General features: G+C 41.2%; 1 protein-coding gene across 3 annotated transcripts in view; it reads left to right on the forward strand.

The window, feature by feature from the left end:
* The first annotated feature begins 1,618 nt into the window (after positions 1 to 1,618).
* The window catches only part of LOC311232666 (replication factor C subunit 3), a 158,264-nt gene continuing 132,787 nt past the window's right edge, over positions 1,619 to 27,095 (forward strand). Inside the window, exons 1-3 of one of the 3 annotated variants that reach the window (XM_084319532.1) lie at positions 1,670 to 1,739; positions 12,343 to 12,469; positions 12,865 to 13,002. In XM_084319532.1, coding sequence (XP_084175658.1) covers positions 1,708 to 1,739; positions 12,343 to 12,469; positions 12,865 to 13,002 — 297 coding nt within the window. In that variant the 5' untranslated portion in view covers positions 1,670 to 1,707. Of the gene's footprint in view, positions 1,740 to 12,321; positions 12,470 to 12,864; positions 13,003 to 27,095 lie in introns of those variants that run through there. The other 2 variants (XM_084319533.1, XM_084319534.1) reach the window with 2 other exon arrangements.

Consider the following 27,095-nt stretch of genomic DNA (forward strand, 5'->3'; position numbering starts at 1 on the left):
TTGGAAGCATCAAAGGAAAAAGCAGTTTTTCCTATAGTTCAGACTAGCAAACTGGAGGAATCCTAAGAACCAACCAGTCATTTGAACGTGTAGAATAGGTTCCAAGATTCCATTCCAATAGTGTTGTGATAAGAGGGACGTTTACCAATAAGGGCTTTAAAAATAAACAAATACCAATGATAATTACGCCTTTCAACCATGCCATCCAACCTTTTCATAAAGGACACAGTGGTCATATCTGTCACCACCAGCAATAAATCCGAGGGCAGAATGATAGACAGAGCCAGCATTACTGCCATTCAAGTACCTTTTAGATTCACAGGGATTTAATCATTTGTAGGAATAATACTGTTGTAGCCTATATTGAGAAGGAGTAGGAAATATGTGCCATTGTGTAAGAAAACAAACAAACAAAGCAGAAATAAGCTGTTTGTTATTCTCTTGTTTTGGAAGAGTAAAGGTTTAGCACAGAGGACAGTGGACTGGACACCCAATGCTTTGGGTTCTTCAATTGGACGATAAGTACAGCTTAGTCAGCGAGGGTTGTTGTGTGTGTGTGAGAGAGAGAGAGAGAGAGAGAGAGAGAGAGAGAGAGAGAGAGAGAGAGAGAGAGAGGGAGAGAGAGAGAGAGAGAGAGAGAGACACAACTTGGGGGGGTGGGCCTTTGGTGTGGGCTAAGAGCCATTTCAAGTCTAGCCAGAGGGTTGTAAAGGGTGGAGTTAGCTGAGATCTGTCAAGTATGTAGCGTGATAAACCCACTTCTGTTCGGTAACGAACCACGGTTTCCACAGAAACAGGAAGTTGACTCACATAGTCAGTAAAAGCAAGACATTTGGTGAGAATCTAAATAAAATAATGTTTCTTCCCAATGCAATACCATTTAATTTCAGTCAAGCTACATTTTGAGTTTGGGTTTTATTCTCACTTAAAATAATACATAAATAAATAATAATAATAATAATAATAATAATAATAATAATAATAATAATAATAATAATAATAATAATAATAATAACAATAACAATAACAATAACAATAACAATAATAATAATAATAATAATAATAATAATAATAATAATAATAATAATAATAATAATAATAATAATAATAATAATAATACAAGCAAGCAATGTTTTCCAGTCCTTATAGCTCTTGAGTGACACCTAGTGCCGATTCTAGATACGATCATTGACCATAAAACGTTTACTTACTATGTCATCACTACGCGTCATGTTATGGTCATGTGATCGCCACTACTCCGCGTGATTACCAAACCAAGCCGCATTTCTCGGAGACGCTCTCTGATTGGCACTGACTGACGCTCTCTGATTGGCCACTGACGCGTTTGCCCAATCCGTGACGAGCTGTGTCTTTGCCCATTTCCACGTCAAACAGCCTGCAAACTACCTGGCGTTCTATCGCCATGCTCTAAGACAAACTCTAACCTTAACCAACTTCGAAAGAGTGCCTAAGCTTAACCGTCGAAAGAACTTGCCGTCACGCTCTAAGACAAACTCTAACCTAACCAACTTCGAAGAGTGCCTAAGCTTAACCAGTGTAGAAACAGGCGTAGGCCAATCAGAGAGCGTCTCCGAGAAATGCGGCTTTGTTTGGTAATCACGCCGATACTCCCACTATGTGTCAAACCGTAGCATGATAATTTAAGTGAGCTCAATTGTTATTGTATTCATCGCCGTTTATACTTACATGACATTTCTTCAAGGCCCGAAAGCGAACAGGTCTGTTTGAGTCCTACTTTCTATTTCATGCTGTTTACAAGGTTTTTCATCAAAAGGTAACGTAAGTTAGCCTAGCCGTAGCCTTCAACTTCTTTGAATTAGCCTGCAGTTTGACATCACATGGTACTCGCTACCAGATTATATTACATTAGATTCAAATGTATTAGTCATTATACAGCACAAGTACAGTACAATGAAAATAAGTTTGGCATCCAACAGAGGGCAAATGTAACAGTAAAGTGCGATAGTAATATACAATGTATAGGTGATTAAAGTATATCAATTAGGCCTAGTACTACTGAGTAATAGTTAATCAGATGCATGTAGAGTTGTAGTATTAATATGTACAGTGATAGTTATAAAGACACTATGGTAGTAGTCATACTGGCCAGCAGCGTAACTAGTAAGAGTATAAAGGGATATGTACATATATATATATATACATACAGCATTATTGTACATGTTATCATACAGATTTATGTGTTATTATAAGTAGGCATATAGAAGGATCATATGCAGGTATATTCAGACAGATATATATATATATATATATGTGATAAATATAAATGGACAGCAATATTCTACTATCATCAAGCTATCATACAGAGTTATGGGTAGACTATAGTTAGTTATGATTACAGTGTAGACAGTGAAAGCAGTAGGTAGGTATAAATTGAGTATAGTATACTGGTGTAAAGGCAGTAACTAATTGAGTAATTTTTTTTTATTCTTTCTATCTGGTGTGTACAGTAGCCTATTTTGTGTGGGACATACCCATTTTATTGAAGTAAAGTATGTGTGAATATGTATATGCAAGGAAATCGAAAAGTTGAATACCGGTACCGCCTCTGTCATTGTAGGCTATCACAAGCCACTATATGATGTCAGATAAATAGCCTCCACCACCAAGATCACTGTAAACTGTAATACATTTAAATTATATAAACAGTTTAGTTTAGGCCTACTAAGTTCTGAAAAGAAAAAAAATATATAACAAACATAAACCATCAAAACAAAAATATAAATGCATAAAAACCTACAATCACAAGATGAATCCCAATACAACAATCTTAGCTGGCACGTTATGCTTATAACTGTGATACAGGGATATTTTGTGTGTTTGCAGACCATTAGACTGTATTTCACAATCCATCAGAATACATATTGTCATTGTAAAACCATTGCCTACCACAAATCCAGACCACTGCCTCTCTCTCCCAAAATGAAAGCCTTGTCTTGTTTTGCCAAAGTGATCATTGTAAAATACATCACATATAAACAACACTGCCTTACTCGCACAATATTTATGTAATACATTTTCTTTAATTATTATTATTTAATGTTTCATAAATGCATAGGTTTATAAAATAGGCAGTCAGAGAAAGGAAATGATTGAATAACAGACTGGTCGCTGGTGGCGCAGGGTTGACTGAGTAGGACACCATGGCTCAATGAGACCTGGGCCCTATTCCCCGTACCTGGTTCAACTAAGTCGATCAAGAGTCCCATTATCCAGATTCAATTAACCCGATGTTTGAATCCGGGATTTTCCTGTTCCTCGAACGCTGATTCAGTCTCGTTCATTCGAACCAGACTTGAGACTCAGGATAATTGCGCGCGGCCGCCTCAGCTGAAAAGACAGCAGGTGTCGATCGCAGAAATCCTGATTTTCTAACGGCATTGATTGATTTAAAACTTTATTAACAGATTGCAGAATGGGTACAATGCAGTACGGCTCAATAGCCTCGCCGACAAATTAAATGCATAATCTATAGGCTAATTTTAAGTCCCTCATTACCCCAATCAATCAGATTATATTTCTTTAAACGTGCCTGCTGGCAGTAGGCTTATGGAATGAATAATCAAATGAGATCTTGCTAGCGAAAATAATTAGTTCAACTCTTTCAGAATAAGGATACGGCTCTCTTGTCCATTAATGGATATATAATGGATATTTTATTTATCTGGCACCGTGGTCTAATGGTTAGTCCTTATACCTCTCACACGGACGACCCGCGTTCGAATCCCCCCTTTTTCTAAATGTCTTTTTTCTTTTTGCGATGTAAATGCTTCAATTTGGTGCACTTTGAGAGCTATATAAAGAATGACATCCTCAATGCATGTAGATTTATAATATTTTAACTTAAAACTAGGCTACTTTTGCGTATAGTCATTAATATTATATTCCAAAAAAAATTATATTAGAAACGCAGGGTTTCGAACTCTGGTCGTCCGCTTGACAGGAATGAGCACTAACCATTACACCACTGTGCCAGACAAAATATATCCATTATATATCCATCAATGGACAAGAGACCCGTGTTTCGAATATTTTTCTTTTGAATGAAGTTTTATCTCTTTATTCTCAAATGCATTAATGTGACGTCAACGGCTCATTCAATTGCTCAAATCCGTCAAACAGCGCATCTCAGACATAATCCCAGTTACAATATCACAATAACGTGTTGAGTAATGATACAATTCAACAATCCTCAGATTCCTCGTAATTCATAATCCACAAAGACCACAATCCACGCATAGACACTTCAATTTTATGCTTGAATGAAACACAATCTGGGCAAATCTACAGCGGAGAATATATGAAACTAATCAGAGCCAAACGGCCGATAGGTTTCATTCATTAAAAATATCCCAGCGGGATTCACATTTGCAATGCGCCGTTATTAAAATAACCACATGCAGCGTGTATCTGCGTTTCCGTTAGCCGGTAATTACCGGTATTTGACCGGCAAAATCTGTTGAAGTCCGACATATTTAATCTCTCCGGTCATAATGTCCGGTGAAAAGAATTCCCTCTAAGCACAATTAGATTATTTGAATTGTATTAAAATAGACCAATATTAAATAGCCTATGCGATGAACGAAACAATCATCACACTTGTTTCATCGTTGCTTCACCAAGCAGCCGGTCCAATAATGACACCGCTGTGTCAGCGCGAGCCCGCTGCTCCTAGATTTGTGAGAAGCATCCATCTGCAGCCCCACAGAATGCAGTACTCCAATCCAGCCATTGGCAATTCAGCTGTTGGGTGGGCGGCGCTGCTGAGCCCAGACCGGACCGGACCTAAAAACACCGCTGCTCTGTCGGTCTGCAGCTCCATGCTTCACGTAAATCTAACAGCCAGCTCGCGCTGACACAGCGGTGTCACTACCAGACCGGCTGCTTGGCGAAGCAACGATGAAACAAATGCAATGACTGTTTCGCTCATCGCATAGGCTATTTAACTTTAGTCTATTTTAATACAATTCAAATAATCAAATTGTGCTTAGAGGGAATTATTTTCACAGGACATTATGACCAGCACCAAGTCGTTGGGAGGTGGAGTCATCACGCAAACCCACGATAATGTTGCCGTCTCTCTCTGCCAAATTTCTCAGTTCTTCGCTTGATATAATTAATACAAATGTCCAATATAACGGAATTCGTTAGCTCATAAAAATGTGATTATAACAGACTGCTGTTTAATGTCGGGCAGACTGCCCACTGACACCTCAAGTCGGCAGCAGCACGAAGTCTCGAGGGACTTATTTTATTTGGAATATATTAATGACTGTATACGCAAAAGTAGCCTAGTTTTAAGTTAAAATATTATAAATGCCTTGATGATGTCATTCTTTATATAGGCCTATCAATTGTTTTTAAGCTCAATAAACTCTGACCGGAATTTATCCCATTTGTCCGGTAGATTGAAATCTACCGGACACTCAGACCTGCAAAAAAAAATTCTAACGGAAACCCTGGCGTGTATCGCGATTCCGAGCGCCGTATATGATGTGCATTATTTTATTTAGGACAAAGTAAATCTATAGGCTGAATATGATTTATTATCAGCATTTAGTTCTATTATTATACATTTCAAAAGCCCCCTCTAGGAAAACACAGCACAAAAACATAATTCAGAATGGTATAATGGGATCTAGACTGTGAGAAATATTTCAGGAAGCGAGCTGGCATTTCTTTGCGAGGGCGTGGCCATGGTTCATCCAGCTAACTGAACTTAACCCTGCTCCGGACCAGGTTCAAACTTTCTGATCTGTTACCATGGTGATTTAGAAAATCCGACTTCGGGGGACCGAAAGGTCTGGCTTAAGTCAAGCTATGCTGAAAATTATCCGGCTAACTCAGTTAGCCAGGTACGGGGAACGGGGCCCTGATAGCAGGTGGTCGTAAGAAGTTGAAAATGTGAAAAATACTGTCAGAAAATAGATTTAAACAATAATATATCATATCATATCATTGTCAAATTAGTTGTGATACCTTGGTATAAGTACAGTGTCACAAACGGGTGATTTATGACATGAGTCCACACGTGATAACAATTTAACAAAAGATTTTATTTAGGGCTGGGCGATATGGAAAAAAATCATATCGCGATAACGATATGATAATTTTATTTTATTTCTCGATATCGATAATTATCGAATTGTTATAAGTATAATTTTTTTTTTTTTTTTTTTGACAACAGATGTATGTTTATTTTGCAGCAATTCTTTGTCATTGCCGCCATCTTTAGTGTTACATCCCCTCACACTCCAGTTCTCAGGCTGCAGCTGGTTTAAAAGCTAAAGTAAACCGGCTTCTCTGCTGGCTGTGGCTCCAGAGGAGTTGAACAGTTCTGGCTCTGCTAGTTTATTTTCGATCTTTTGGAGCTTTTTTGGTGGACAAACCACCGGACATGTGCACTGTGACTCGTGACTGGAGTCTAGTTCTGCTAGCACACATAGCCTACTGTGTACAGACGGTTTCAAAATGTATTTTAAATTAGAAAGCAAACAAAATAAATGGACAAGAGAAAAAGAAATCTGAATTTGGTCAGTATTGTCATTTGGACAAGCAAAGCCATTACTTTAAGTTGCAGGCAAGAAAGACAAGTCTGTCCACTGTCTCTGGTTTTAAAACTGCCCTGTTGCAGGTCAAAAAAAATTAAAAAATTAAAAGAAAAAAAAAAAAAAACGATTTTTTGATTTTTTTTCGATATTCGATATCGATTATTAAAATATATCGCGATATTTATCGTTATCGTTATATCGCCCAGCCCTAATTTTATTTAATCCTATCTAAACAAAGAATAATAGAATAACAACAAATATGTGTGTATCAGAATTATCAAAGGATCCAAAGTTGGTGTTGGTACAACCTGTCCTGGGAGATGGGAGAGGGGATTACACAGGGAAACATAAATACTGTGTGTGCAGGCAGCTCCCTGCACTGCACACACAGGTTATTCAAATTGGACTAACGACCTACCCACTCCACCATGCTCTTTGAGTCAACAGACTCCCCATTTGCAGGTAAAGTGGGGGTTGTCACAACAGTAAATAAATGAGACCATTGCCTAAACATTTCCCCAGGATTTTCAAACAAGGGGGTGGTCCAGAGGGGGGTTGCAATAAAGAAAGACATTTGCTGTCATTTCCTGCAACTTAAAACATAATTTCAATAAAATAGCAAACACAACCTATTTATTTAAGTACAGTGTATAAGGTTGTAGGTTAACACATTGAGTGCCACGCCCCTTCCGGGAAGTGACCTGGGCCATATTCCCCGTACCTGGTTCAACTAAGTCGATCAAAAGTCCTATCCAGATTAAATTAACCCGATGTTTGAATCCAGGCTTTCCCTGTTCCTCGAACGCTGATTCAGTCTTGTTAATTCGAACCAGACTTGATACTCAGGATAAGTGCGCGCGGCCGCCTCACCTGAAAAGACAGCAGGTGTCGATCGCAGAAATCCTGATTTTCTAATGGCATTGATTGATTGATTGATTGAAAACTTTATTAACAGATTGCAGAATGGGTACAATACAGTACGGCTCAATAGCCTCGCCGACAATTAAATGCATAATCTATATTTTAAATCCCTCATTACCCCAATCAATCAGATTATATTTATTTAAATGTGCCTGCTGCTTAATGGAATGAATAATCGAATGAGATCGTGCTACTTATGAGGATATCTGTACTGTATGTGCTTAGGTATCATGTTATTCATGTACTATATAAATACATGGTTCCCAAAGTTTTCAAGGCACGACCCCCGAAATAACGTGTCAGAGAGGCTTGGAGGCTATACAGTTTCACTATTAATCGGGTTTTATTCTGTTTCGGACATCATCCATACATGCATTGAATTGATTAACCTTTGGTTTATACCAGTGACACCAGTCATGTTAATCACCTTCTTGTTCATCATCAGATAACACTAACAGTGCTTGAACAGATAAATGCATTCATCAAAACGTCAAAGGCTTGCAATTGCTCATTCATTTTCTCAAGTCACATCCACGTCATCAAATCCGTCAAACAGCGCATCTCCTCAAACATTTTAATCCAGTTACATTATCACAGTAACGTGTGAGTGACACAATTCAACAATCTACATATTCAGATTCGTCATAATTCATATCCACAATCCACGCATGAAGACGCTTCAATTTATGCTGAATGAAACGCAATCCGGGCGCAAATACATCCACAGCCGAGAATATTAAATGAATCAGAGCCAAACGCCCGATAGGTTTCATTCATTAAAAACATCCCTGCGGAGGCGGTCAGGTGGCGTAGCGGAGATTGCGTTCGTCACCAACCCCGGAGACGCTAGGATTCGCCTGTTCAAATCCAGCTCACAGCTCCGGGGTTGTCACCAGCTTGGCTGGCCGTTCACACTAATACAATTGGCAGTATTAGAGGGTGGGAGAAGCTGGCGGGTGGGTCCGGGTCGTTGTAAACAGCGACTCCTACAGTTCGGTCGGGGCGCCTGCTAAGCGCGGATAGGATCTAGGTGGGATAGTGTGATCCTTCCACACGCTACGCCCACTCAGTGAGAGTCCGCGCTGCCAGGTGAAAAGAAGCGGTTGATTGGCTGGACGTGTGTCGGAGGAAGCACGTGATAGCCTCCACTCTCCCAGACCGACTGTGGGGGGTAAGTGCGCAGCGACCAGGAAGGGGATTGGGAATTGGCATAAATCGGAGAAAAAAGGAGGGGGGAAAAGACAAAAAAAATAAAAAACATCCCTGCGGGATTCACATTTGCAATGCTCCGACGTTATTAAAATAACCACATAGTGTGTATATCGCACCTCGCAAGCGCCGTATATATGACGTGCATTATTTAGAACAAAGTAAATCCATAGGCTGAATATGATCTAGACTGTGAGAATTATTTCAGGAAGGGAGCTGGCATTTCTTTGCAAGGGCGTGGCCATGGTTTATCCAGCTAACTGAACTAAACCCTGCCCTCGACCAGGTTCAAACTTTTTGATCAGTTGCCATAGTGATTTAGAAAATCGCACGTCGGGGAACCGAAAGGTCTAGTTTAAGTCAAGTTATCCTGAAAATTATCCGGCTAACTCAGTTAGCCAGTCAGTTATCAGTGAAGTATAGAATAGCCACGTCTAGGAAGGAGAGGGTAGGGCGTGTTTTATGGGGTTGCATTATGATGATCTATGTTTTATTATGATTAGGGATGCCCCGATCACGTTTTTTGCCACCGATACCGATTACCGATCGTCGTGAGCCATATCGGCCGATACCGATCCGATACCGATCGTTTTTGATTAAAAAGAAATAAAAAATTATTTTATATAAAAAGTTTTTCTTTTTTTTTTTTTTATAAAATATATATATTATATAATTAGACTTGTAGTTGTATTATCTGCGAGACATCGCCACCACGCAACAAGTCAAAATGCTCGCTATCTGCAAACAGCTCCACTGTCTGTGTGTACTCTAGTAGCCCTAGCTCCAAAAAGGATTCTCCAGCGCTGCAGCGGGACCCTATTGGTAACGTTATGCTTTGGTCATTTCACATTCAGCAAGCCCTCAGCTCGAATACGCATTCAATCAATGTTATAAGACATTGATATCAGGAGCTATCTGTAGCTACTGCTAGCCGGCTAGATGACGTTAAGACAACTATTTAGTTCAATCGGACATTTCGTTTTGAACCGTGAACTAACGTCAGCTAACGCAAGCTAACGGAGATATCAACATGGGCTACTGGACTTCCTGGGGCATTTGTTGATATCCGGAGCTATCAGTAGCTAGCCGGCTAAATACCGTTAGACAATGCTTACTAAAAGTGAATAGTTGACTGGGTAATTTTGTTTAAACAGTAACGATAGCTAGGTAGCTAACGTTAGCTCAGGTCGAATGCACTATCTAGACTCAGCAGAGGAGGTCCGCCTCCGTGTTTACAAACTCTACACGGGTACGGGCGGGGCTAGGGAGGAGGAGCAGTTTGCAGGTCCTGTGCGTCTGAGACAAGCGAGTGAGATATCCACTTGATCAGTTTCCGCGATCGGCGAATATGACTAATTATCGGAATTCCCCGATCGCATATTTATACTGATTATCGGCCGATAACGATCGGGGGCCGATCGATCGGGGCATCCCTAATTATGATGCTCTGTTTTATTATGATGCTCTGTTTTATTATGATGCTCTATGTTTTATGATGTCTGTCCATGTCCAAAATCAGGGACCATGATGGAAATAAGTGCTTACACTTTCTCATATTTTTATCCCTTGGATGCTGTCTTTTACTCCACAATAAAAATCAATCAATATGAGGAACAGGGCCCTGGCCTTGCCGTCCATTAACCCCATGTAAACGTAGTTGTAGTTTGTAGAGCTAAACCTATATTTTATAGTATAGCTATGGGTCTAATAACGCCGTCGAGTGTCAGTGAGTTGCTTCCAGTCAACGTGCAAAAAACGGATTCTGTTTTCATCCGTACATTTCCGTTTTATACCGTTTTGAATATGAATATAGTTTGGGTGCTTCTGAGTAATTCCAGGGAAATGACGCGAAAACAGTGTTTGTGTAATTCAATAAACACGTTGTAATTTTTCGCCTGATTATCGAATCTTCCTGAAATCAATGCTAGATCATCATTATTATCCTTCCTCATGCAAGCATGCAATGTGGTTTAGATCGGCGCGCCCCCCCCTTTCCTGCATCCCAACGGCACACAGCCACACACATAAAACACAGATAGCTTCAATCGCGACAGAAAGAAATATCAGATCAACGCAAGCTTTCATATATAGTGTCCTTACCTGGTATCTGATGTAATGCAAAAAAAAGAATCCAATTATCTGATCGCCATTCCAGTTATCCACAGCGATCCTGTCTCCAACGTTGTTGGGCATTGCACATCAATGGGCGGGCGGGGTCAGTTGTCCAAACTACATGCGTGTGTTTTGCCGTAGTGTTTAGGACCCGCCTCCACGGCGCAGCTCGGTAGAGAAAAGAAACTAACCCGTTTCTAATGGGGTGCAATAATGGCCGAAGGCGTTAGATGGCGGTATAAGACCGTCAGCCAGCTCAGACACACTAAGAACAGTATGCACAAGGTGCCCCGCTGAATTATGAATGGCAATAGCGATTAAAAGAAATACAGTGAGAAAAACGTAGATCTACGTTTCCGGCACTCAACGATTGGGCGACAGAAACGTAGTTCTACGTTTTCGGCAACCATAGTGTTAATAGTTGAACACGAAAACACACACAGGGGAACAGAGGACTGAACAATCACGTATTAGACAATGATGTGTTTCTAAGCCTCAAGCTTTCACTGCAAAAAAAGATTAACTTTAAAATGGGTTTTGTTTTTGGATCAAATATATATCTTGTGTTATCTTCATTCTCTTCAATTTCATTCCCGACCAACAAGCACAAGACACACAGAGGGGTGACAGTGGTTCGTCTGGTAATCCGGAGGTTCCCGGTTCGATTCCCGCTCCTCCCAGGCAGTGTGTCGAAGTGTCCTTGAGCAAGACACTTAACCCCTAAATTGCTCTCGATGAGCAGGTTGGCACCTTGCATGGTTGCCTCCGCCGTCGCTGTATGAATGTGTGTGTGAATGGGTAAAATGTGAGGAACACATTGTAAAGCGCTTTGGTTAAAAGTGCTATATAAATGCAGCCATTTACAGCGAACAGGATACCCTCACTTGATTATCCACGCATTGTCCTGAGTGCATGTCCAAAAAGGGCTAAAGAGACAGACAGGAAGCATGTGTGTGAAGGACAAATGGCATGTTCATTCTTGGGTGACATACCCTCCTGGCTGGACTCCTTCCAAACCACTGGATTTGCCTTCAACCAACATCTGCTGCCCTGCTGACAAAAAAAAGGAATTAAAGAGGGGGGGGGGGGGGGGGAGTTAAACGTTTTCTATGGTAGTATGACTACTAGAATGTTAATATTGTCAAGTTGAAACATTCTATTTTTTATTTGGATAAAACGAATTTGGATATAATAGCAAATATAATATAATATACAAAGTCTAGCAATATTCATTGTCAATGGACTAACTCCAAAAAAAGTTCACTGGATGATTTCACAAATTCAAAGTCTTGATGCTAGTTTAGGGAGACGGCTGTCTATAGATATTGACTGACTTAATGAACTGTCCAAGGTCATTGAAATGGCATAATGTAAGCAAAAGAAGACTTTATAAGCTAAAAGCAAGAGTTTTGCACTTTCAAAACACCAGCCACAGTTTAGACCCTTCGGGGTCTCCGTAGTTGAGCAAATCGCGGGTTGCAAACTGTTTCGCGGGGTTTGCTGTTGACAGACAGAGCCTGTTTAGGAAGGACATACAACTTCATCTCGCAATGAGCCTGTGGGTCGACAAATACAGACCAACTTCCCTTGGGAAACTGGATTATCACAAAGACCAAGCAGCTCAACTGAAAAACCTGGTAAGAAAAACGTCATTCATTCGTGCTTCTAGCTAGAGTATGCAGGCTGCAGTGCTAAAGTAGCCCCCTGAGCTAAAGGAAAGTTGTCTAGCTAGCATCATGGTTGGCTAATGTCGGCAAATGTAAGGTAATATTAGGCAGCTAACGTTAACCTTCATCCAAACCGTCTTGCCCTACTAACGCTATTCAACGTGCTTTTATGCTACGTGGGCCAGTAACGTTATTTTAGGAAATCAATACTTAACAACATGTCGACCTGAGTCTAACTCATAAGTGAAGCCTATATATTTTGAAATGACACATTGTCCGTTGAAAATGCTAACTTTAAGCCACAAACATGCATTGAGTCACCATCACGGTGAATGAACCCAGCGCTGTGTTGTTGTTTGTCTCAGGTTCAGTGCGGTGACTTCCCGCACTTGCTGGTGTACGGCCCGTCGGGGGCGGGCAAGAAGACCCGCATCATGTGCCTGCTGAGGGAGCTGTATGGAGCCGGCGTGGAGAAGCTGCGTATAGAGCACCAGACCATCGTGGTGAGACTGTGGGGGAATGAAATGCACGCAGGCATGACTGAGACCTCACAATCATGAATCCGACCAAATTAATTAGCCGAATACTACGAATGTACACGTGTCTGCATGGATAGCAATGCTGCTGAGACGTCCAATAACCTTCACGTTTCACAGTACAGATGCAGTGTGCCCCCTGGGTTAGTTAGGGTTATTTGTTGTAATAAATAAATACATCTCTATATATCCTGGCGAGAGGACCTCACTCACACACAATAGGACGGCAAGATGACAATAGACAACAGTGTGTTATTGCAGTTTCTACTAGCAATTTTTTGGCTGGACATGGACAACAGTGGCGGCTGGTGAAAATTATTCTAGGTGGAAGGTGGGGCGGTGGCCAATCAGTTTCAGTAACTACGGTATATAACCAGACCTGCAAACTGATAAGAGGTGAAAAGGTGACATGTTTACAAACGGAACCTGTAGCGGTTTGTGGGCATTGTTCCCCAGAAGAAAATCGTTGTGATTTTAACATGTAAACGAAGCACTCGGAGAAGAAAATAAATGGAAAAGACCCGTACAATTACATTTTATGTCATAACGCAGAGGCTGAGACAAACCTTTTTTTGCTGCCGGTAGAACTGGAAGAGCCGTCGCATGTCATGCTAACCCTTCGAGAAGCTTTGTGGTCCGGGCTTGTGTCCATAAATCCATTTAGTTAGATCCAACACTGTTTGAATGTATTTGAACAAAACAGAGGATATGGAGAGGGCTTCAGCGTTCTTATTTTGTTTCAGGTAGGTGCTCTTTGGATTAAATCCGGGGTAGGATTCGCTTATAAAAGAGAGGTTGAGATCCAAGGCAGCTCTACAATTTTTTAAAAAGCCTTTATTTAGTGGCTTACATTATTTAGAAAAATCTAAGATTTGTAAAAAAAAATTGTAGAGCTGCCTTGGATCTCAACCTTTCTTTTACTGTTTGAATGTATCTTGTGATTATTATCAATTTACGACGACAACATCGATTAGTGTTAGTTATTTCCTGGTTGACGTGATTCGGGATGTGATGTCTGTGCCAAGCTCTTTTATTTGTATTTTCTCCACCAAATTTTTACTCTCAAATGGCTTTTGGAGAAGTTTTGTAATCCTGTCTCTTGAGTCCCTGCGTTCATCATTGTCGTCATCATGTCAGCCTGCACCCCCTAACACATCCATGACTCTGCCTGGGGGCGCTAAATTAATCGCGCCCCAGCGCCCTCTATGGACCAGCCGTCACTGCTGCACAGGCTGGCCGCCTGTAGCTGTTCCGCAACCGTTCCTACTTCCGGGGTAGGCCTGATTGGCCCCGACAGGCACGTGACCCGCCGCGGCCACGCCCCGCGGCAGCCCCAGGAGCAAGCGCGCTACTGCTGGAGTTCGCTTCGCCTTTCACATCGCTGCCGTTGGCGAAAGCAGACAAATGAATGACTAATTCGGTCAGAAATAACGTAACTAATAACGTTAGTAAGCACTGCTTATATGCTTATTATGTCTGCGGGGTACAGTAAACGTTTCTCCCGGTACATTCTGAAGAGCACACCGCTGTATGTTGGAGAACCAGCGGTACATTCTGAAGAGCACACCGCTGTATGTTGGAGAACCAGCGGTCTTCCTCACTCGAGTGAGACTAAAGCCGTGCACAGGTCAGCCCTGTGAGGCGCTTATGTCTGCGGGGTACAGTAAACGTTTCTCCCGGTACATTCTGAAAAGCACACCGCTGTATGTTGGAGAACCAGCGGTCTTCCTCACTCGAGTGAGACTAAAGCCGTGCACAGCTCAGCCCTGTGAGACGCTTATGTCTGCGGGGTACAGTAAACGTTTCTCCCGGTACATTCTGAAGAGCACACCGCTGTATGTTGGAGAACCAGCGGTCTTCCTCACTCGAGTGAGACTAAAGCCGTGCACTGCACAGTCTCTAACAGTGTAACAGTAAGAAGCATTTTGGATAAAAGTATTCTGTACTTCTGTATGATAACAATGTATGCCTTTCAAATGTTAAATGATTAAATGATACACAGCGAAATCTACGCTCTCGCCTCTCATCCTGCTTTCGCCAACGGCAGCGATGTGAAAGGCGAAGCGAACTCCAGCAGTAGCGCGCTTGCTCCTGGGGCTGCCGCGGCGGGTCACGTGCCTGTCGGGGCCAATCGGGCCTACCCCGGAAGTAGGAACGGTTGCGGAACAGCTACAGGCAGGCTTGGCAGTCAGATGTAAAATGTAACGCCCCCAGCGCCCTCTATGGACCAGCCACCACTGCTGGACAATAGGTAATACACATGCATGTGCAAAAAGACATTAAAAAACAAAGCCAAACTCATATTAAGCTACTTAAAATCACTTTACGTCACAGTTATGGCTGTCCATGTCGTTTTCATGGAACCTTGTCTTTCAGAGAGTCAATTAGGTGCTAAATGTACTGCTCTCTGACTGCTTCAAATCTGCAAACAAATCTGTCTGTGAAGACAGTGTTGCGTCTCAGCCATGTGTATATTTCCAGCCACTCTGCTCTGAAAGATCTGTTTGTTTTAAGTTTTTTCACCGGTACCACCTCAACATTTTCCACGTGTTCCTCTTGTTCCTCTTCCATGTCTCCTCTTCATCGTTAACGTTAGTAGTGGGGTGTTTTAAAGAATTTTGTGAGGGACAACTGTTGCACCATTACTGTAGCCTACCGTAACAAAGGGCGTTGTGTGATTGTTGCGAGTGTGTGTTGCAGGAGGGCAGTAGTCGTCTATGCATTCAATAAACACGGCTGCCACACGCTAATTCATATTCACTGACAATTCGCTAGTCAATGTAAAAAAATAAATAAATAAGATTGCCACAAGATTTATATTTACCAGCCAATTTAGATTCTAGTAAATACTGGCTAACGGAAACCCTGTATTATTGGCTTCCTCAGCATAAGTCAGTTTATATTATCACTCACTAGTGCTGTCAGGTGATTAACATTTTTTATCTAATTAATTACAGGATTTGTAATTAATTAATCGCATTTTCAGGCATTAAAGCGTTCCGTCTCCAGACGGATTTCCGTCAATTTGATTGGGAGATCCGTCAATTTGATTCGCAGTCTGACGGAATTGGCTACCTGGTATAATATGATTTGTAGATGCATACAGATTGAAACAAAATTGAGCCAATCAGAGGCGCCAAATATCATGAAAAAGGGAGTTCTATTTCTATCGCGGCACGGCCGCGCCAAGCAGTCATTGTCACTGAGCGACTCGAGAGACAGGATACGCTGCTCGCTCCGTGGTTGCTAGGGGTGGGACGATACATCGATCCAGATCGATATTTCGATCTATTATCAATAATCAAATAGGATCGATGCAACGTAAAAAGATCTTATTTTGAAAATCCGGTGACGGCGACGTCATATCCGCCCCGCGCCCACTGTTGTGAAACTCTGTGTAGCTCTGTTCAGCAGAGCAGCGCTAGGGAGCCTCTATTTTGTGACCCGATATAAGTCTGTGCAGTTTTCCCCCCGCAACGGGTCAAATGTATCTAACATGCTTTGCATCGTTGCCATTCTTTTATGCCCACGTCGCGTGGCCAGACCTAAATTAACGTTACATTAGCTGCTTAAGCTAACTAAGCTAAGAGAGAGAAATGGAGAGAGGAGAGGGGAAGGAGGAGGAGGGGCGGGGGCATTCTGTCTGTGTGTGTGTGCGTGCGCGTGTGCGTTTGAAAATACCAGATGAAGTCGGGAGTATTATTATATTGATATTATTTACTGAGGATGGACAGATAATGTTGATATATGATCATCATGCAACATAAAACAATTGTAGGAACGGTTTGGGAGAGGAAGGGGTTTTAGCTTGCGCAGGGCTCTACAGTGCGACCATATTGCTCGCATATGCCCCTAAAAATATGTGTGTGCGAACCTGAAAAATCAATTACTCGCACGGCGTGCAAGTGCAGATTACAGCCTCATTCGTTCTTTTTTTTATCCGCTGCGAGAATCGTTAAAAAACTACAAGTCCCACAGTTCACAGCCGCATAAACGTTCCAATCACAGTAGAGTTTCCTGTGGTCACGCGACTGGAAACTGAAAGTAATGAGTCAGACAATACAGCCATGTCGAAGCCCATTCATTTTTATTTTGCGCGAAAGATACCGGAGAATGAGAAGTCAGGCGAGGCAGCTCATGTTACAGAGGTGATGGTTAACGTTAACGTTAACCAAGATACTGACGCTAGCCAGCATGCTAGCAAAGTTGGCCAAGCTAGCGAGGCTACACACACTACTACCCCCACTGTAGCACCCAATGTACCCACTGTAGCTAGCGAAGCTACACCCACTGGAGCCGGAGGGAAGACATACAAATTTAACGTGAATTGGCTAAACATTTTCCCATGGCTAGAGTTCGAAAACAATGTCATGTTTTGTAAATATTGCAAAGTAGGATCTATGCATTGCGATGCATTGTTACACCCCTACACCAAAGTAACTGGCCCACTGTGTATGTGTGTACAGCTAACTTGGCTAGCGTTATCAACCGCAGAGGTGGGCAATAGGGTCCAGCTGCAGCGCCGGACGGCCAGAGTGCAAGCAGCAGAGGTGGGCAATAGGGCCCAGCTGCAGCGCCGGACGGCCAGAGTGCAAGCGGTGTGACTGGATTGGCAGAATCTACTGTCAATCAATGGTCTACCTGACACGCAAACTCATAAACAATGTTTCTGTACTGGAGGTGTACAGTATTTCAATAGGCAACCCTGAAAGGATTATTTTTCTAGAAGAGCAACACTAGCTCCCCCCTCTACTGATGGACCTGGTGGTAATGCCAGTGTCTCCTATTTGTTCAATGTCACTGCCTAATAGACAGTCTCCTCCCCACCGCATGTATATATTCCCTCCCCGCCGTATGTATATTTCCCTCCCACCCACCCACCCCCTCCTAATGTACAGTCCCCTCCCCATCATATGTATATACTCTGTCAGGATCTAGGGGTAACAGTACTGTATATTTGAATACCGCTTATGTCACAAATGTATCAGTACTAAATACCTATATGTCCCTATGCCATAAATGTCATGTATGTTGTGTATGTCATAAATGTCTATATGAATTGAAAATGGGGGACCCTGATGGAAACAAGACAAACGTCTTTCTCAGGTCTGCATCCCCTTAACACTTTGGCTGCCAGGAAACGCTTAAAAGCGTCATTCCCGGCCATGCTCAAGTTGCCGGAGGACGCTTTACAGCGTCCTTATATCAATATTTCAAAAATCTGCGATCGGATTCATATGTCCCCTCCGCTGGCTTGAGATCCACCAGGAGGACCCACTGAGCTCTCTGGCGGTTCAGGAGCGCCATCTGGTGGCCGATCGGCGCAATCGCTTAACAGGAAGTGGCATAGAGGTTGTGCTGGACGGCCGTATTACTTCCGGGCACTCGCTATAGGTCCCGGCATTCTAGCTCGTCACAGTACACAGGGATCGATTGCCAATAACTCGATAAACAACATGATTTGGACGTATATACCATTATACAAGCTGGAGATGGACCGGGTAAATCTACATCCCATAATGATAAAATGTCTACTCTACGATGATCGCCCAACGGCGCGCGGAGACTGGGGTGAGTTTTAGCGTGTAACGTTACCGTCTTCGATACTAACTGCTATGATCAACATTTGACCCACATTAGATGATTGGTATAACGCTGCCCACGGAATTATAAACGCCCCCTAGCCCATCCGGTCAACATCAGATGATGTGTAGTAACTTCTATAAGTACGTCTAGTTGGAATTTTTTATATCGCGCTGATTGCCATAAAACTGTATTGCATCATCAATATAATGCATTTGGGGCTATAGATCACGTTCTGGAGAAAGCTGCAGAAAGAGATGAAAACATACTTATACATTAGACCATACTTTACTATGAATATGTGAATGAAAAAGTTTAACGTTGCTACACAATGAACAATACATATAGGACTTTGAATGGGCCCTAATAATGGCAATGTAGCAATAGAATTTAAAAAGTTATAGCCATGCAAAGAAGGGGTACTTCTCCATAGACAAATAGAGCCGGCAACCTATGGTATATCATGAATTTAACCCATGGCAACCAAAGTGTTAACAATTGTATGTATTGAGCCGTACTGTATTGTACCCATTCTGCAATCTGTTAAATAAAGTTTTCATTCATTCTTCATAGGCCTAGTTGTTGGCTACAACTTTGCCACAGTAGGCATTAATCACTTAATTAATAGTTCAAATGTCTGTCCCATTCCCGTTTGCACACGCAGATGATACACACACACGCACAGCACACAGTGGGTCAGTGACTTTGGTGGTATGTGCTATTGCACAGATGTGTCCCGTTTGCACATGCACGCACAGTACAAATATACATTTATTTAAAAAAAAATAAAAATAAACTCTGTTACTTGAAATATTTTCACTGTGCTCCTAAATATCTTTGGGTGCTCCTAAATTTCTTTGTGTGCTCCTAAATTTTTTCATTTAGGAGCACCTGTGCCCCTAGTGAAAAAGGTTAGCGTAGAGCCCTGTTGCGTGTTGTGAGTTCCAAAACATTTAACTTAAAGCTCAATATATAAAAACGTGGCACTTTACAGTGAACAGGAGGTCTATTTGTATTAAAAACAATAGATTGTTTTTCATTTAAATGTCTGGAAGAGCTCAAAAATAAAAACGTCAATTGATATTTCCGTAGCCTTTTTTTAGTTGATCTAAATGTGACTGATTGTGTTAAATGGGCACATAATATCATCTCATATCGATCGCAGGCACCTGTATCGTATTGTATTGTGACAGACTTTGTGATATCGGCAAATATCGTATCGTTGTCCAAAGAATCGATATTGTATCGTGATGAAACTGGTGATTCCCACCCCTAGAAACAACACATTTGTAGAGCCATATGAAATCCGTTTTATTTTTTTCCAAATTCAATAATTTTTTTTTCCAAATTCCGTTATTTCCGTTTTAATATTTCAGAATTCTGTATTTTGCTTTGTACGCTCATTTTACCATCAGAAATAGTGTCTAATAAGTGGGAATGAATAAATGTCCACAATTTAATAAGATATAGGTAACAGTCCATTTAATAGGGCTGTCTTAAATACTTCGAAGCTTCGTTCGATGGGCATGGGATTCGAATATGAAAATAAAATTTGATTATTAAAAAATGTAAATTATATATATATATTTTTTTTGCAAAATCAACTCTGCCTCTCTGTTAATTACAACAAGCAATGCTGTTTGTTATTTAAGATGAGGTCGGACTCGGCACTGACAGATTTGTGTTCATTGTGCTGCTTTTATAAACCTCAAATGACGGCTTACAATATTTCATGAAAGCAAAGTGTTTTGTTTGTCTAAGATTTAAAAAGGTTTAAACTTTACAGCACTGACAAAGTTGAACAAAGTGCTGTACAAGTCCCACAACATAATTCCGTCCGCGATTCCGTGATCGCGGATTTCATATGGCTCTACACATTTGTCATTGTCGTGTTACTTCACAGTACAACTACGTGAGTCCCCTGTTGTGGTTGTGAGTATCCTTTATTAGTTTAACTCCGTAGCAACATCACACAGGTGTATCTGTGTAGACAGTCTCCACTCTCCTCCCCACCGTATATTCTCTCCCGACCGTATGTATCTTTTTTTTACCACCCCCTCCTCCTAATGTACAGTCTCCTCCCCATCATATGTATAATCTCTGTCAGGATCTATGGGTAACAGTACTGTATATTTGCATATCGTATATGTCACAAATGTAACATTACTATATACCTGTACTAGTATGTCATGTATGTCCCTATGCCATAAATGTCATGATGTCAATGTTGTGTATGTCATAAATGTCACTATGCATTGAAAATGGGGGACCCTGATGATGTAAACAAGACAAAACGTCTTTCTCTGGTCTGCACTCTTCATCCCCTTAACAATTGTGTATATTGAGCCGTACTGTATTGTACCCATTCTGCAATCTGTTAAATATTGATTGATTGATTGAAAATTTTATTAACAGATTGCAGAATGGGTACAGCACAGCTCAATACACACAATTGTTAAGGGGATGCAGACCAGAGAAATACTTTCGTCTTGTTTACATCAGGGTCCTCCATTTTCAATTCATCATAACATATATGACACACATGACATACAGATAGACAATACTGCTACATCTATACATTTATGACATACCAGATTTACAAATACAGTATTGTTTGTGATACAAAAATAGTCTAAAAAAGAGAGTACCGGTATACATTTGACGAAGAAACTGTACATTGGAGGAGGTTTGGTAGGTGGGGTGGGGGGACTGTACATTGGAGGTGGTTGGGTAGGCGGGGTGGGGGGGGTGGGGGGGGGTAACTGTACATTGGATTATCGACAACCTTACTTGGTCCCAAGAAGAGGGTCTTGTGTGCAGGGACCGAAACTAAAGCCCGCCGCCCGCTGTTTTTACCTTTGGCGCATGACACTTAGAGGGCTGCCCGCCGTGTGGCGTGTAGACGTGTAGTTCATAACTTCATAACGATACTCTTGTGCGAGTACAGATTATAGCCGCTCGTCTTTTTTTTCTCCGCCGCGAGATCGTTAAAAAACTACAAGTCCCACATCGCACTAGGTCCAATCACAGTAGAGTGACGTGACTGGTTTCATGAGAAAAAAAGCAAATGACCAATCGGAAGCTATCATTTGGCTTGTTTACTTCCATCTGCTCTAGTCTATATCGGACCTCCAAGAGTCTAACGTTACTGTTTAAACAATGACCCAGTCAACTATTCACTTTTAGTTTAATACATGACGAGGCATTGTCTAACGGTATCTAGCTGGCTAGCTACTGATAGCTGCTGATATCAACAAATGCTCCAGCAATAGTCTACTCGAGTGCATAATACCTCCGGTCCCTCGTTAGCTAGCTTAGCTAGCTCACGTTGATCCATATGTCCCAGTAAACTAAATTGTCTTAACGTTATCTACCGGGCTAGCAGTAGCTATAGATAGCTCCTGATATCAATGTCTTATAACATTGATTGAATGCGTATTCTAGCTGAGGGCATGTTGAATGTGATTTGACAAAAGAACGGTAACGTTATAAATAGGTCCAGCTGCATCGCCGGAGAATCCTTGCATGCTGAATGTAGGGTCTAGCTGAATATAGGGTCTAGCTGCAGGGCCGGAGAATCCTTGCTCGAGCTGGAGGCTACTCAAGTATACACACAGACAGTGGAGCTGTTTGCAGATAGCAAGCATTTTGACTTATTGCGTGGTGGCGATGTCTCGCAGATAATACAACTACAAGTATGATTATATAATATATATTTTATTAAAAAAAAATTTTTTTATATAAAATATATATATATATTTTTTTAATCAAAAATTTTTTGGCAGGTAAAAAATATGCTTGGCGGGTAGACTCTTCCCATCTACCCGCCACTGGCCGGTGAGTCAAAAAGTTAATTTCGCTCCCTGCTTGTGTGTTAAATAAAGTTTTCATTCATTAATTCACTCTGGATCTGGTAAATCTAGTAGCAATACACACAATTGTTAAGGGGATGCAGACCAGAGAAAGATGTTTTGTCTTGTTTACATCATCAGGGTCCCCCATTTTCAATTCATAGTGACATTTATGACATACACAACATACATGACATTTATGACATAGGGACATACATGACTTACAGGTATATAGTACTGTTACATTTGTCACATATACTAGGGATGCACCGAATGGGAAATTCTTGGCCGAAACCGATACCGAAAATAGGAAACAGTTGGCCGAAAATGATTCATAGAATAGATTTTTTTTTACCAATGTTGTTCAGCTACCTGATTATGGAAAAATATATGATTATGGCAAAACTTAACTTAAATAATAAATAATCACTATGGGTCTTTTTGTATCACAAACAGTACTGTATTTGCAAATCTGGTATGTCATAAATGTATAGATGTAGCAGTACTGTCTATCTGTATGTCATGTATGTCGTATATGTCCTGATGAATTGAAAATGGGGGACCCTGATCATGTAAACAAGACGAAAGTCTTTCTCTGGTCTGCATCCCCTTAACAATTGTGTGTATTGAGCTGTACTGTATTGTACCCATTCTGCAATCTGTTAATAAAGTTTTCAATCAATCAATCAGAGAGAGAGAGAGAGAGAGAGATGCTCTACTGAGCACACCTTTCTAGTCCCCAGATGACTTTGGCACAGTAGACGCGCGACAGACAACGTCAATGTGAGAAACACAATCCCTCCCCCTCTCGCTCTGAATAATATGCATATTAGATCACTCAGTGATTAACCGCAACAGGCATATAGTAAATAAGGATAAAGTATGTTAAAGACTCATTTATTGGACTCGTTGTGCGCAGAGTTTACATAGAAACAGCTCGACTCCCGAGGAGATGCATTGCTCCCGAGTCCCAAGAGGAGTATCACACAGGACTGAAGAGCTCACAGCGCGCATGTAATGAATCCGCGTTTTGATGACATCATCACAACAACACGCGTTAGGTTACAGGTTGCTTCTGTTTCGGTGATATATTTTCGGTGAAAAAACTCTTTCGGCCAAAAGCCGAAAGGCCATTTTTGGCCATTTTCGGCCGAAAACCTTCGGTGGCTGAATTTTCGGTGCATCCCTAACATATACGATATGCAAATATACAGTACTGTTACCCAGAGATCCTAACAGTAAATATATACATATGATGAGGAGGAGACTGTACATTAGGAGGGGGTGGGTGGGTGGAAAAAAAATATACAAACGGTGGGGAGGAGACTGTCCATTGTTGTTGTGGCTTAATTGCGAAACGTATTTAGTCCCTTGTTTGTATGATAACAAGCCGTTTAGTTCATGGTTCAAAGTAATGGGAAAAGGGTGCTAGCTCGCCATCAATCAGAAGCTAGCCACAAGACTTGCATTCACGCTCTCCAGCACACAGCCTCCCTGCCTGGCACAACAACCACAACAGTAGGGTCTATAGTCAGTCAGGACAGTAGGCTCTACTTAAAACGCTAACACTATTTAAAAAAAAAAATACAGTGGAGGTTAAAATAAGAATATGACTTGGCCTGAAAAAAAGTTCAGTCAGGAGAATTCTTTTTGCTTTAATCCCTGCATTTTAATCGCATTACCATTTTAGGCCTGATATTTTATATTCTATAATAATATTTCAAATTGCATTCCATTGGGTTTATCTTATCGGGGGGGGAAACCCTTGCGAGCACGGGGAGAACATCCAAAACTCCACACAGAAAGGCCTGGGAGATACCCCACCTGGGTAACTGGCATCATGGAAACCTGGTCCCCAAGCGGGAATCGAACCCTGGACCTTCTTGCTGTGAGGCGACAGTGTTAACCACTACACCACGTGCCGCTGGAATTAACACAACATTATGCATACTTTTGACAATAAATAAAATCAGAATTTGTTCTTACTTGCTTGCCTGGGTAAATAAAGGTTATAGAAATGTAAAAAAAAAATATATATATATATATATATATATATATTTTTTTTTGAAAACCGATACCGATATTTTCCGATATCAAATTTGAATGCCAATATCGGTAGGCCGATGATATCGCACATCCCTAATGAATATAGAATATCGGGCCTATAAATCGGGCCAAATCTCCTCTTTCCAATGGCAGAGTTAAAGGGGAACTATCTTATAAATGGCCTTTTTGAGTGTTTAGCATTGTTTCCTAGCTATGTGAACTTATATTAATATGATCTATGTCTCTAATTCTCATATTGGCGCATTCTTCCAATTCTCCTCTCACAATATTCACCCTCACTGAACTGAGTCATCTGAAAATGTGATGATTTGTGATGTCAGAGAGACACCGCTGCATGATAATGTGGCTGTGTGGCACCAGGTACATGATGATCTGCACACAGTGGTTGGAGCCCAGCCTCAAAACGGCTCGAGATCTTGAGGTAGAAAAATGCTGTTTTTGAGGACTTGATTAGAAATACAAAACAAAACAATTTTAATCGCATTACCATTTTAGGCCTGATATTTTATATTCTATAATAATATTTCAAATTGCATGTGTCCGGATGGCAGAATTCAGTACTGTATCTACAAAACCTTCTGTTTAATCATCTTCCCTTTATTCATTTGCTTATATTTTTCAGGTCTGGTCAATTTGAGCATGGTGTTATTCACAGTAAAAAAATCTTTTTTAAACATTTGAATTGATATTCCCATTTGGTTCATTACAATTTACTCAAGCCTAGTAACAGACACAGTATTTCTGACACTTAATACATTCCCTGAGATCCATAGATGTTCCTAGAATCAGATACCAAGAACATGCAAATGGCCATTTAAAACAAAAAAAGTTTGTAAATGTTTATTCTACGTGCTTATGGAATTAATGAGATAAAAAAAAAAATTAATTTTCATAACGTGATAATTTGCTGTGTAATTAATTAATCTAATTAACGTGATAAACTGACAGCCCTAATCACTATATTATTATCATCACTCCTTATATTATTATCACTCCTTATACCTGAAGGAAAGAGCTTATATTATCACTAGGTTAATCATCATTGTTGTGAAGGATCAGATTAAACCGAATATATATATTTATTTATGGATATATATTTAATAGTATTTGTATATCGTTTGATATCCCTTGTATATTCCTTGTACGTGTACACGGAATATCCCTTTATTCTACTACAGCCCATAATAGTTCATTCTCTTATTGGACAAAAGGACCAGGCGCCAGGGACAAGCCCCTGGCGTTCAAGTTCAAAGGTACCGACGAGACATGCCCTTACTAGCCTCAGCTCCGCGCAGGAATACGGCTACCGAAAGCAGAGCGGCACTACTTGTCCACTGTGCATATAAATATGGCGCAAGAAATGTAGAATTCCTCTTAGTCCTTTACCCTTCTACCCAACTAAGTAACAAGACGTGAAGCCTCACCCCACGATACCGCGTGCGCTGTAGTACGGCCTGTTTGGCCTTAGAATAGCAGTGAGACATTGTGCGAATTAATAGCTGAATTGCCAGAGTTTGGCACCGTATTTCTATTAAGTAATAATAGTCTATTATGTATGGTGCATCGTTCGGTTAGAGTTCTAAAGTGAGCAGCACCCCCATCGTTTCCTCGCGTTATCTAGAGTCTTAACCAGGTTGGGCAGACCACGCGTGGTGCTTTCATCCGAGGAGTTCTGGGCGAGGACGAGTGGACCTGCACATTGGATTACCTACCCCGACGACTGCTGAGCCCTATACGGCATGGAATATCTATTTGCTTTGGTGCTTTGATTTGTGGAGCGGATAATCGCCAACACCGGTGAGTGTTGGATTTACCCCGAGAGGAGCCAAGGTGAGACGGCGCTCAGACCAGACTGAGGTCGCCTCGCTTCTTCTCCGTTGTGGACCTACAGCTACAGCTACAGCTATCGTCTACAAGAGAGCCCAAGTGTATTCATCTGCGGATCAAGGTTCTACGGGCACTGTGTTCTGTACCTGAATTCTCCCTAGAAATCGTTGACCAGACGGGATACAGCCGACGGCTCTCCTACCCCCCCTACTGGCTTACAACCGGCGGGACCCCTGCAGTATATTATCCAGCTATAATCATTAAGTGACCATAGATATAATCCCCTAAGAGCCAGGTTGTATACTTGCTTCCTGTGTAACCAGAGATTGGACATTCAGTGTTGATTTGCATACGAGTACTCATTTGCCTTACAAGAGCATTCAATTCAAATCATAAATGTAATAAGTAATTATTATATGTACCTTTTGCTATATATTAAATATTTGACTATTACCTTTGTGTGGACCTGATTTCATATGTGGGAAAGTGTTCATCATACTTAGATATCGTGTACTGTATGGCCAGTAATTAAAGTACATAAAGCGGTAGTGGTTTAATGATACCATACTTATCAATACAGTCAGGGAATTGTACCCCTCAGTTACAATCATACATGAGAAAAGAGCTTATATTATCATTATGTTTATCCTCATACATGAGGAAAGAGCCTAATAGTATCACTGTTATTGCTCATACATGCTATTATCACTGTTAGTCCTCATACAAGGAGGA

Source organism: Notolepis coatsorum (assembly GCF_963971535.1).
Source record: "Notolepis coatsorum genome assembly, chromosome: 7".
NCBI classification, from domain to species: Eukaryota; Metazoa; Chordata; class Actinopteri; order Aulopiformes; family Paralepididae; genus Notolepis; species Notolepis coatsorum.